The sequence below is a fragment of the Streptopelia decaocto genome (genome assembly GCF_964273445.1).
Source record: "Streptopelia decaocto genome assembly, chromosome: 1".
Taxonomy (NCBI): Eukaryota; Metazoa; Chordata; class Aves; order Columbiformes; family Columbidae; genus Streptopelia; species Streptopelia decaocto.
In genome coordinates, this window is record NC_138663.1 from 21,853,474 (window position 1) to 21,866,585 (window position 13,112).

At 39.3% G+C, this 13,112-nt stretch overlaps 1 protein-coding gene across 2 annotated transcripts in view; it reads left to right on the forward strand.

Moving 5' to 3' along the window:
• Positions 1-12,728, forward strand: part of TRABD (TraB domain containing) — a 35,095-nt gene extending 22,367 nt beyond the window's left edge. For both annotated transcript variants that reach the window (XM_082063737.1, XM_082063738.1), the window contains 4 exons: positions 1,254-1,393; positions 3,685-3,857; positions 6,497-6,608; positions 9,499-12,728. In XM_082063737.1, the coding sequence (XP_081919863.1) occupies positions 1,254-1,393; positions 3,685-3,857; positions 6,497-6,608; positions 9,499-9,676 (603 nt within the window). In that variant the 3' untranslated portion in view covers positions 9,677-12,728. The remainder of the gene's footprint in view (positions 1-1,253; positions 1,394-3,684; positions 3,858-6,496; positions 6,609-9,498) is intronic.
• The last annotated feature ends 384 nt before the right edge of the window (positions 12,729-13,112 follow it).

The window sequence follows — 13,112 nt, forward strand, 5'->3', positions numbered from 1 at the left end:
TGTACTCCAAAATATACAGATGTTTGTAGCCTTAAGTGGCATGAAAGCAACTCCAAAAAGGCTTCAAATGATAAGAGTTTTTTTCCTGATGATATTTCTCATGGAGTTTGTTTTCATATAATTAATCATTTATTTTGGTCCTTTTAAATAATTGGTTTTGAATTCTGGATATGGATCCTAGCCTCGCTGTTGATGGTGTCAAGGTTTCAGAATGTGAAAAACAACTCTAAAGCATTAATGAGATCTAACACATACATCTAGAAGAATTGTTTGGGAAAGTGAAATATCTGACTAGTCTGTTAGTCCTGTCTGTGCTTCTAACATTCTGTTTTGTACTACTGCCAACTGTGATACTGGGAAGTAAATAGTAGCTGGACTTCTGCTGTGTATCACAGCTACTCATTTGGGGCTGAGAATACTGAGACACTATTTTCACTGCATGTATCCGCCTTATAGAATGTATCTTGCTATTTTTATGAAAGTAAGGTACTAGTAAGGAAATCTGAGATAATATAGCTGTTAAAGAATCTGGAATAATTTGGTGTATTTACCCTTAATTTAAATCCAACAACAACAAAAACCCACATGTTTCAGGGCTTATTTTCCTGAGCATTCCAGACCAGAGGGAAATGTTTTGTTTCCTGTGCTAAGTGGGAAATACATACATACATATATATACACACACACATATATATACAATAGGTGTGCATAGGAAAGAATTTTCTAGAATTTCCATACTGTGCTAAAATTTGTCAGTCTAAGCTACAACAAAGTCTCACCTCGCTTTGTCATGTGCTATCTGGCATTGGTTCTTGTTTCATAAGCTCCTCCTTGAATATATTTTACCATGACAAATAGATAGGTTAGTAATCTGGACAAATCCTAGGTAAAAAAAAAAAGTGACCACAGTTGTTTCACCTTAGAATGTATTCACTCTCGGATATTGAGCTCCATCTTTTCACTGTAAATAATAAGCAAGAGGTTTCTGCTTAGGTAAAAGTAACCTAAAGAGGGTGGCATTGCAACTTAATGTCTTTACTATAATACCTATTGCATCCTGTAGCTGATGTATTCCTTTATGCAGCAGTATTTTAGAAATTTTATTTACTGTAAAGCCAAAATACTTTTTCCATATTGAAGTATGGCACTCTTTAAGACACCTTGTATAACACAATAACTCAAACATTCTCTTAATAAGGATGTACTGTGTGCAATGTGAAATGCTGACTACTGATTTGTGTCTTCTCTTTCAGGCCAGTAAAGTACCTTTCTGTAAATTCCATCTTGGAGACCGACCCATCCCTGTTACATTTAAGAGGGCAATTGCTGCACTTTCTTTCTGGCAAAAAGTCAAGCTTGCCTGGGGCCTTTGCTTCTTATCTGACCCAATCAGGTATGAATGAGTATCCCATATGTCTATTGGGGAGAATTGTTCAGTTCTTCAGTTTGATTTTAGTATGAGCTGGAAGCCCTCAGTATGCAGCCTGATGCAGTGAAACTTCAAGTTAGTGAGAAGGATTAAAATACAAACTATCTAGCCATAATCCATATTTTTGAAAAGACAGCTGGCTTTCTGATCTTGTTCCAGCTCTTTCTTTGTCATTTCATACATTACTTCCAGGTGAAGTGAAAGATTTGGTGCTGCAGAATTCCTAGAATTCCTAAGCAAAGACTTCTTTAAAACTATTTTTATTTTTATGCTGAAAATAAAATCTTTCCTGCTACTGTGTGTGGATATTGTAAGTAGAAGAAAGTAGGGCCTCAGTAAGCTAATTTATACCTCCTTAAGATTTCCAAAGGACTTGGGCCTGCTGCACTGTCACATCTGGATCAGGGGAGCTTGAGAACTGAATCTGCTGTTGGAGCAGATTTTTGAAACAAGGGAAAATGTCTGAAGTCTGTGAGCAACATGTGGACTCTTAATGATTATTCCCTTTATAAAGGGTCATTGTTAGGAACTTTTGCCTTACAGCAATATTTCTCAGCCAGCTATTCTCTTGCTCAGTTTGGTTTCCCCTGGCCTTCAGAGACATCCCTCTGCTGAATTTGCTTTCTCTTCCCAGAAGCAGGTGTGTGGTAACTTGGTTGAACTGGGTGAGAACACGTGCACTGCTGTCCTCCTAAGTTCTGCCTGCTCCTACCCAGCTCACAGTGGTGGGAGCTTCCCAGAAATGCGTTCCCTGTGCACGTGATCCTTGAATCTCAGTTCCTCTCAAACCCTGTGACCAGAGCTCTGCACAGCTCATTAGGTGATCTGTGGTGTGTTTTTCCAGGCTTTTAAAATTGGGCCAAGGCTCAACCTGTGGTATGGTCAATTAAACCTTCCAGTTTCCAGTTTTAGTATTTACTTAGTTGTCCTTTCCTGTGAATACTTGCTGTTACGTTCATCTGTAAAATGAGTTTGACCCTCTTTGAATCCATTAAGTACAGTTCATGCACAAACTAAGATTTCTTACTTACTAGTCTAATACCAGCATGAAGCTGTTTGCAGGCTTTTGAGGAGCACTGGAAGATATATTGCTTTGCAACTTCTCATTCTTTTATCCATCCTAAAAACATTTTGGTTTTCAACTGAAATATTAAGATAATTATGGCATATGCACGCTAGCTTCCCACTGAAGCTTGGACGTAACATCTCAGTTGTTGTACAATTGATCTGTTACATTGGGTTTTGTGTTTTTGTTTGGGTTTTTTGTGTGTTGGGTTTTTTTTGTTTGTTTGTTTTAATAACGTGAGATGGGGTTAGAAAAGGAAAGGTGTTTATAATTGGGAAGTTGTTGGGAGCAGGGGGGCATTGTGCACCCATCCATCAACATGAGATTCTACAGAAAATGTAGTAATAGTTCAGCATCGCATTTTCGTCAGTCTGATAGCTTTTCTGTGATCCATCAAAAGCTAACAATGCATTTCTCCCTCTTGTTGTCCTTGCTGACATTTGTAATGTCCTTTTGATTGTGGAAATTAAAGAAAGCATGTTTGGCATAATTCTTCAGTAGGTAGTGATGCAAAACCAAATTATTCTGTTGACACAAACTATGACTGTACCACAGCTGTGGGTGCAAACAAAAGGTTAACAGCACTTATGAAAAATATGAAAGCTGTGACAGGTTTATTTCCTGCCCTTTTCCTATTCTTCTGTTGAGGGAATTGATAAATAACTTTGCCCTCCCTGCTGAAGACCTGTGATTGACACTAGGAACCTGCAGAACTCTTTCCATCCCCTCAGACTGCACCTTACATTGTGCTTTTTTGTTCCTTAAATAGAGCCTCTGTGCGTTCAGCAATCAGATCCGCTTTCTCAGGAGCGCTCTGTGTTGCATCTTCTAAGCTTATAAATATAGACTGAAAGTGGGGCACCATGCTGTTTCCTTTGAAGCCCCAGTGCTTCTGCTCAGCCGAGTTGTCAGCGTTCAAACTGGGAAGGGTGAAAATAGAGTTGCCCTGCTTAAAGACAAGCAACCTTTCTTCTTTCCCTTTCCCTCCCTGCAGAGGCATTGTTGGGTATGCAGTTCTACAGGTTTAGGGAGTTTGTTTTGCTTTTGAAGAGACCTGGGGAAGAACAACTGTAGAGCGTGCGTTAATGTGAATAATGTGTATAATACTGAATTGTTTTTATTCATTGGTTTGTCCGTATTGGGCTTTAAAAGCACAACAGATACTGAGAAAACTTAACCTTTCTTTCAGTAAAGATGATGTGGAGAAATGCAAACAGAAGGATTTACTGGAACAGATGATGGCAGAAATGATTGGAGAATTTCCTGATCTTCATCGAACGATCGTCTCTGAACGGGATATTTACTTGACCTACATGCTGAAGCAAGCAGCAAAGCAGATAGAACTACCTCGAGCTTCAGAAAGTAATTGTTTTAAAGTAGATAATTATAACCAACAAGGTGTTCTTTGTGTGCTAGTCCAAATTTCAGTTCTTCTCAGGAAATCTCGATGTTCTGTTTGTGTGTCATGTAAGATTACAGTGCTTAAAAAATTAAAAAGGGATATTACTCTTCCGTTGCAACCACCTATAGAAGCAAAGATTTTTCATAGAGCAGCAGGCTCCAAATTATTATTCCTTTCTCATTGTACTGTTTAGAACTGGAAAATACTAATTAGCATGACAGCTTTTCCAAAAGGAGGGCATCTGGTGTTATAGCACAGCACGGGGCAGTCCAGGCTTACGTTGCCTGTTGCACTTCCACCTTGTTACCTCACCAAGCTCGTTGTCATCACTAGCTGCTCAGGAACACATTTCTTGCTTGAAACATGTTATTCTGCACATTTTAGCAAGGTTTAGGCATACAGAATAATCGCATTTCTCTAGCCTTTGGAAGTATTTTGCTGCTGTATGTGATCTGTGTGTCCCTCCTATATATAAGTATTCTGAGGTTATGGGCTACCTCTTATATTCTGTCTGAAGATACTGTTTGTAATCACTTCTGTGCAGACCTCTGGCACTGCCTTGTGATTGAAAAATTAGCAAGGGGATTACACTTGTGTTCTTCTATCTCCCTTGTCCAATACTGCCTCAATGCTGCCTTCATAAAGTTTGGTCAAACACACAGTATTTCCTGTTGACTCAGTTGACGTGGCTGAAAGAGACACAGATGCATTCAGTTACATGGTTCAAAGAGTGGGCTGAAATTTAGTTTTATTGTGCGTCCTGGCTGGGTCATGAGCCACAAGAGGAATTGTTTAGCAATGCCTCTGCTCTTTTGTCTTTTTTCCCTTTAAATCTACCTCCTTAAAAGCTCAGTCTCTCTGGATCACTGATTTAGTGAATGCCTATGAAACTGGAAGGGCTATGAAACTTGTGAAGGACTTAAAATAGAAGATGAGACCATAAAAGACAAGAATGAGCAGGACTAACTGACTCATAGTCATGGCTCTCAGTCTTTTAGTTAAAAAGAGACAATGTCAGAGACAGTTTTGTTTAGAAGCTGTGCATTTATATTATATACATACAATCTGTTCTCTGCATTCATGCTCGCAAAAGGCAAAAAGAAAAAAAAAAAGGGCAGATTATATACTTAAGTTTATAGCAAAACACAAAATCCTGCCATTCAAATGAACAGAAATTGGGCATCATCACCTTTCTCCAAATCATTTGCTGTTGCAGGGACACAAAAGGGGAAATTCCTGGATACTTTTTGCAGGACTCAAATATACTTCTGGTCTGATATAACCGTAAACTAGGTCTGATTTGTTCCTCGCCTCCATCTGACTATTTTACCTGGCTGAACTCTTCCAAAGAACTTGTAAATGAGACTATCCCGCTCAGTTTTTTCATTCGATCTTTACTCCACACAAAATATTCAGAGAGAGGGATAAAAGTTTCTTCAGGACTAAGTTTCAGGCAGGGATTTAAACCTTATGGGTGTCATATTTGAATCCTGCCCAGAGCAGAGAGGGACATAGAGGTGCAGGTTGGAGCAGATGTGATGTGCCATGGACAGCCTGTTCTGCTGAGGCGCTGTGCTCTGCCTCTGGAGTTGCAGCTCTGATTTAGAGCAACCCTAGAGAACAGAGAGAAAAGGCAAGGCCAAAGAAACGTTTTTGAAAATGTGTATAATAGTTCTAGTGTTTTCCATACAGTTTTGTTTCATTTGGGGGGCGAGGGTGCTTTTCCATTTTTTTTACTTATTTCTGGAAAAATCAGGAGTGAATATTTAAAGCAAAACAGTGGAATTTATTCACATTTCTTACTTATGTATGTATTTGTGTATTTATTTATTTATTGTATTTATGAAAGCAGCCTGCTTACTATTACTTAGAAAGTTTTGTGTTAATTATTTTTGCTGTGTTGTGGTGCCACTTTTTTCATTGGGGGAGAGATAATCCCCAAACTGTCAGGAACAACATTTTAACTTCCACGGGGCACAGTGGAATTTGGACGGTAGCTGGGAGGTGGGGGTGAGAGCTGGCACGTGTTGCAGTGGCCAGTGGTGCCTGGCCAGCTGCTGCACACGAATGGTGGGTTTGCTGGTCCTTGCTGAGGCCAGGTCTGTAGCAGGAGACTGAGCAGGTGTGGTCTCAAGTGCTGTTCTCCGATTGTTCATTCTTCTTGTTAGCCCAGCTCTCATCACTATTTGGATGTGTGCCAGCTGCCACTGTCTGAAGTGGTGGAGACAGCAAAGACCAGGGTTGTTCCTGATAAGTAGTACAGAAACATGGCCCACACAGGGAAGGAAATAAATAAATGTAGCATACATCTGCTGAGCCCCTCACCCAGAGACTGAAATATGAGCCCTGGCCAGGTGTGTTTACTAAAATGTTTCCTGAAAATCCAGAAACCACACTGATAATTTTTTTTTTTTCCATACTGTCAGCATAAGAGGTAGTGAGTGAGATGAGTCTTAACTGTTAGTATGTAACAGAGTTTTAATATCTAGTAGTAAGAGTGTCTATCTTTTGGAAAACTCACTTTTGGTAAACTCAATTTTATAGCTTGAAATTAGTTCTTTTACTGATGTGTTCCTTTCTCTACATCTCTCTTTCTCAGCTGAACCTAGAAAATGTATCCCAGCTGTTGTAGTTGGTGTTGTGGGGATGGGTCATGTACCTGGAATTGAAAAGAACTGGAACTCAGATTTAAACATCCAGGAAATAATGAGGTAACAATCATCTTGTCCTATGTGTTCATGTAACAACTTCTCTTGCTAAAAGACAGCAATAATTGGTTGGTTTGGGGGTTTTTTGGGTTGTTTGTCACAACTTGAAGAAACATTGCTCATGTCATCCCTGCACTGTCAGCTCGCTGACTTGCTCTGCAGTGTTTGCAGATGGTGCTTGCAGCAAAGGAAAAGAAAACATCAAAGGAAAAAAAGTAAATAGTTGGATATCAAGGGAAGTAGAGATGAGAAGAGGCCCTTGTCTAGAAAGAAAGTTCTTTCATCCACATTTAAGGCTTTTAAAATGAGAATTCAAACAAGGGCTATGGAAGATGATGAAAACAAAACCAGGCTTCTAGTCTAGCTTAGGTAAATATAAACTGTTGGATTCAAAGCTTATGTCAAGACACTGCTGGCTCTGGCAAGCTTACTGTCACAGTTGCTCATAGCCTATTTTTAACTGTGTACATATATATACATAAGGAATAACATGTTTTAATGTATATAAATAAATGTGGGCTAATTTAAGCCATGTATTTGGTGAACTCTTACCCCAAAGTATCTATTGAAGTATTATACATGTATGTGCTTTGTAAAAGAAGGAATTGAAGAACCAAAATGTTCAGACTGTGTGTGTCCCATACAACCACAAAGTTGAGGACTTAGAAACTTAGGAGGCATTGTAGTACTGGACTGCAGTGGCTTAGGATAATAGAGCCTTTCTAATGTGGGCACTTTAGCTTATCACATCCATGTACTGTTTTGTGTAAGCACTTCAACCATCTCTTCAAAGGCTCTGAAAAACAGAAAAGACTGTGCCTTACCTAAACAGTATATTTAGGCGTCTAAAATATGATTTAGAGAGACTTCTGGTGTCTGGATCCAAGAATGCAATGTACGTGAGCCCTGCCTAGGCAATTATAAGTCTTTTTCAAGGCTAAGCCTCGCCCAAAGTCACAAACTAGATGCCCATATTCCTCTCCACCCTTGCAAATAACCTGTAAAATGAGGTTGCCCAAATCCTTATTGTATAGTTAATGTTGGTTGTATCATTGAGATTACAGACCTGAGGAGCCCGACTGTGTCTTCAAGTTTACGCAGAGGATATTTTCCATCAAAGTTTAGGCTCTTTGACTTGATTGTCTTTATTGTGCCAGTATCATAACTGAATGGAATGGTTACCAGTATTTTTCATTGGACATTAATACTCCATTACCTTGACTTTCTAAAATAATATGAAGCAAATTATGTTGTTTAATAACATGACTGTTTTTGAGACTCATTTGTCATTAAACTTTTTTACCCCTCGTGCTGTTGCACTGCAGTTGCAGAGCAGCTTTATGGGGGGGAGTTGTGTGGTAGTGATTGTCACCTCTCTAAAGTGAAAAGTTTTAAAGACTTTTACAGGTATTTAGTTAGGCTTTACAAGTTGCAAAGTGATCTTGGAAATCGTCTGGAGAGACATGTCTCAGACTTAGTTTTTAAGTTCATCCATTGAACCTGATTGAGCAGACCTTACTGTTTGCTTCAGATTGTTATGAATTGATTTTTAAATTGTGTTGAGGGACTGGACTTGAGAAAAAATAGATAGAAGCATGTAAAAGGATGCCTTTACCCCCTCCTTTGTTCTATGTATATTTTTTTTTAACACTCTTCCTGTATATTCCCTTAATATGCAAAATCTTGACAGTAATAATTTTGCCCTAATTTGAGCACATTGGATCTAAACTCAGTCTAGTTGTATCCAAATCTCAGCACATCTCACGTGGTTTGAGTGTGCCCACCATGTTTCTGCACTACTGTACCTGATTGCTTTGGAATACATGAGAGACATTTTCTAGATACAAATAAATGAGAACTTGTGGCTTCTTTGAAAGGACTTGCAGAGACCTGTTGGTCCCCTTTGAGAGGACTGAGCTGCGGTGTGAGCGTGTAGTGAAGGTGCAGGGGTTACGTGTGTGTGTGGCTGCACTTCCAAAGCCAGCTTTTGTTTGTAGCCAATATTCTTTGCTTGGTACACCAAGTTAATAAGACTGCTTGTTGGCAGGGGCAGAACTTGTGTGCCTGTTGTCCTCTGTCCTCCTGGTTCCAGGTGGCCAGTGCAGAGGCTTCCAGGTGGCTCTGTGAAGATCTCAAAGCCAGCAGTACCTGCCAGAACAGAGTCAGCTTCATGCAAAGCCTCTCTGGTCTGTCTGTTCTGTCCTCAGTGGAGCTCCGGAGGCCTGGAGCACTGCAGGGGCTTGGCTTCCACACACCTATGCCGGGAGCCGTGGCCGGGCTCTGGTGAGCCTGCCTGGCATCCAGGGGTGTGCCTGCAGAAACACCCCCGAATCCATGCAGGGGCCAGCCTGGCTCCAGACTTACCCCTTCTGGCCACACAGACCTGGCCAGGTCCTGACACGCATTACCCAGAATACTCAAGTTCTGTTTTCCTCCATTGCCCCGAATAACAGCGAGTTGACCGTGCAGGTGTTGGACTTGGGTTGTGTCCTGTGTTTCTTCTGACTTTTGTCTCTGTGCAGAGATGTGTGTAGGAATATTGTAACCAGTTTGACAAACAGTATTAACTTGTAATGTTATTCAAGAAGCCTTGATGCTGTCTTTGCTATTTCGACAGGGTGATGGGCAAGTCAGGGTCCATAGCCAGTAAGAGTGGCATTGTACATAAGTGGAAAAGGCTTTATTATTATTTGTTGTTATTGTTGTTGTTACTATTTAATTTGGATATAGCCCTTGAACATGAAATAATAAGTTGTTTGTTCATGACACATCTATTACCTGAGAGTCTCTTGCACTCTTGAGCGCCAAGGGGAGAAAAAATCCTTGTTTTGATTGGGAAATACCTCTTTTCAACTATGCAAGTGTTAACATTGTTTTGTATCTTTTGCTTCAGTGTGCCTCCTCCATCAGCTTCAAGTAAGATTTTCAAATTTGTCATAAAAGCGACAGTTTTTGGACTGGTGGGATATGGCTGCTACCGAATAGGTCAAAGGACAGTTCAGCTTATTCTCTCGATGCCAGCAGCACAGAGTTATCTTCAGAAGCTGACAGAAATAAGGTCTCAGCATTAACATCGAGCGGAGGCACGATGTGAAGAAGGTGGCTGAAAAAGGGTGAGAGAGACAACAAACGTGAACTGGACTGAACAAAGAGTGAGGTGAGGATTCTAGTCCGAGGTGGTTGATGCTGAGCAAAACCAAATTGCTGTATGATAAAAGATTTGATGCTCAAGTTACACCAGCTATGATCTAATGAATAGGTTTGATTCCTGGTAAGCGTTGCATGAAACCACACGATTCCAGATTGAGGTAAAAGAAATATGTACGCAAATACATATATTATATATATATGCATACTATATATATAATATATATTACTGATGATTTAGTACAGACAGCTTGAAGAGTGTATCTTTATGACTTCTTTTCCAGAGGAACAGAACGACACAAAGTAACCTAATTGGCTGCATCTGCTCCGAAGTTCAGGGACATTTGTCTTGAGTGATTCTTTGCTTTTTTTCCGTAGGTATAATAATACCTAGTGGTGGTTTCTGGTGCCAGACACTTTTACAAATAATTTAGAAGGACATATTCTCAATGTGTGTTTTATACTTAAAACATTTAGGCTTTTTTTAAACCTAAGAGCTTTCAAAAAATTTCAGAATTGTACAGGCTGTCATACGTACACTGCTCAAATTTTGTACAAGCCTTACTGAAGAACAGGAATGTTGCCTTTAGATCGCATCCCTTGTTACCACCACCAGTTGAGTTGTCTTTCTCCTGCGTAGAGAAGGTATAGCCACACCATCAGAATGCAATGTGGTTTGTTTCAGATGTTTACAGGACACTCTGTTCCTTTAGATTAGCTTATTTAAAATGTACTATTTAGCCAAATCCTGCTGGATTCAGTATTGTAAATTTAAGAGACTACAACTACTGTACAACTTAATTTTGTTTCTCGGACCTTTCATTACTGGGACAAGAAGTCTGGAATTGATAGTACCTGCCCCTCATTTTTGATACATGAAAATATTTTATTTATCAATGTAATTTCTCAGTGGATGAATAGTTCAATCTATTTAATAGAAAAGCGGTGTTCAGTTTAGTTTCTCAGACTAGCTGTAGCATTTTATTTGGGTTACCTGCTATTTATACATAGGATTATGGGTACTTGAAACTGCTGTGATTTTTCTTTCTTAATTATCCAGGACAGCCATCCATCATTGATCTATTCATTTTTTTTTTTTAAATCCTAGGTTCATATTTCATAGGAAATTTTTGTACCCTTTATACAGGATTGTCAATGATTGTAAAGTGCCCTCTGCCATCAGCTAGTCCCACTTCAACAATACAAATAATGGAAATTGTCATATCAAAGTTTTAACCTGATGTATTTGAATGGGAGAGTCCCATTTGCTCCTCAAGCTCATACACAATTGCTCATTCCTTAAAGTGAAGTTTTTATCTGTATTAATTACTTTTGAGAATGAAAGATAGGAACCAGTGTGTGAGGCAGGAGGAGGAAGAGGTGATGCTGTGTTTTGTGTTTCTCTGTTTTCAGTTGGTTTGACAAAATGAACAAACTGCTTTTAGTGGGGTGTATTTCCAAAACCTTGTGTTGGAAATGGTCCCATACGGTCTATTGTGTGCTGAAAGTGTGTACATGTATCTTCTGTGCGGTGTTGTCTTTTTCAGTCTTTTTTAACAAAATTAAGGGTCGACTGCTCCTCTCGGTGATGGGAGCTGGTCTGTCCACGCAACCTGGTGCAAAGGCCTCGCACTTTGAAAGTTTTATGAATCCTGGTGCAGCAAATCATTTAAGTGCATGTTTATCTTTAAACCTTTTAAATCTAACCTGATCCTGCAGAGCTCTTAAGATGATGCTAGGTGCTTTTCCGGATCTAGGCCTTACAGTTGTGCAGGGAATAAACTTCAGCAAATGAGAGTGGCAGCAATTCACACATCTTGGACACAAAGTGTAACTGGTAATACAGAATACAGTGGAGGCGGGTCCTTTTATTTTCCATTTATCAGTGCTTAGGAAACCACCAGCCATCTCTAGCAAGAGGAAAAGCAGCATTTGTAAGCAATTTATAGAAGACTAGAGTGACTGCCTGAATTTTGATTCCTGATTTTTTTGTAAATGTTTAACATGTTGTTTACAACTAAGCAGTCCTATTTGAATAATTCTATTACATTTTATGTATATTTTTAAAGGATGAGAGCAAAAGCTTAAGCTCATTCTTCTCCTGGCTTTACTGACATACCAAAAGATTGTTTTGTTGGTTGGGCTTTTTTTGAGAATTTTTAGCTGGTAGAGTTCAATATATTGAAGTTTTGCTTTAAGTTGTCTACAGATTTTTAAGGTATCTGCAGATATTTTAAAAGCTCCGTAGATGTTTGATATCTGTGCTCAGGTAATTTTACACAAAGGAAAACAAATCTAAGGTAAATTTTAGATATGAGCCTTAAACTTGGGTGGGACTAATGCTAAATGATTGTCATGGAGCATTCTTGCAGACTTAATGTTTTGTGTTTTTTAGCCAGAAGTGATTGCCGTGTAAGTTGTCTATTATTCAGTTATTCTCTCCAGTTAATACCTTAAGTCTATTTTTTCAGTCTTTTTTTGACAAAGCATATCAGCAGATTCTTCAAGGAGCCTGTTTGTAGATGGAGAATTTGCAGTTGATCTTCCCCCTATTGCAAACTGGCAGATCACACACGTGCACTGTTCACTCAGTGGCACTGGAGAGCCCGGTGAATTTGCAGAACTAACGATCCTGTCAATCCTTACATGAATGCTGACTGTTGTATATTCAATATGTTGTACTGTTTATGTGGCATAATCAGTGTTTTAGGTCAATTCTCTTCTGTTCTAGTCAATCCTTTCAGTGTTAACAGCTTCCTGTAAAATTTAAATACATGTTGAATTGTCCCAGCCCCACTTCAACCTTATGAAGCCATATTGTATATTTTTGGTGACATGTACATCTGTTTTATGCATTTGTACATGTGATGTAAATTTGAAGTACTTTTAACAATGTGTGCCTTTACTCTAAAGTGATTTAAAGTAAACAGCAGTATGTTCTATTATATAAAAAAATAAAATATTTTAACCACCGTTTCTGTTGAAGGCATTTATTTTCCTTATTAAGCAGGATTTTTACTGAGAGCAAACACTGGTTACCTAGATCTAGTACATGACAATTTCACCACCTAGCACATTTTTCTGAGCAAGAATGGCAGTTGGAGTAAATACCTCCTACTGAGGGGCATCTGAGTGTAATGTTGGAGTAGGGGGACTAGTTTCTCTACCTGCCATGTGTAATTGGTTAAGAGAGGACAGGGTGAGTTTCCCTGCCCTGCACAGGCAAGGAGACAGGCTTCTCAACATGAGTACCTGAATTTGGAGTCCAGGGTTAGGCATGGCAAATGGACGGTGGTGGTGGTGGTGTTGCATTTCTTTTAACTTCTCTCCAGTGCTCAGTCATGTAAGGAGCTGATGGCC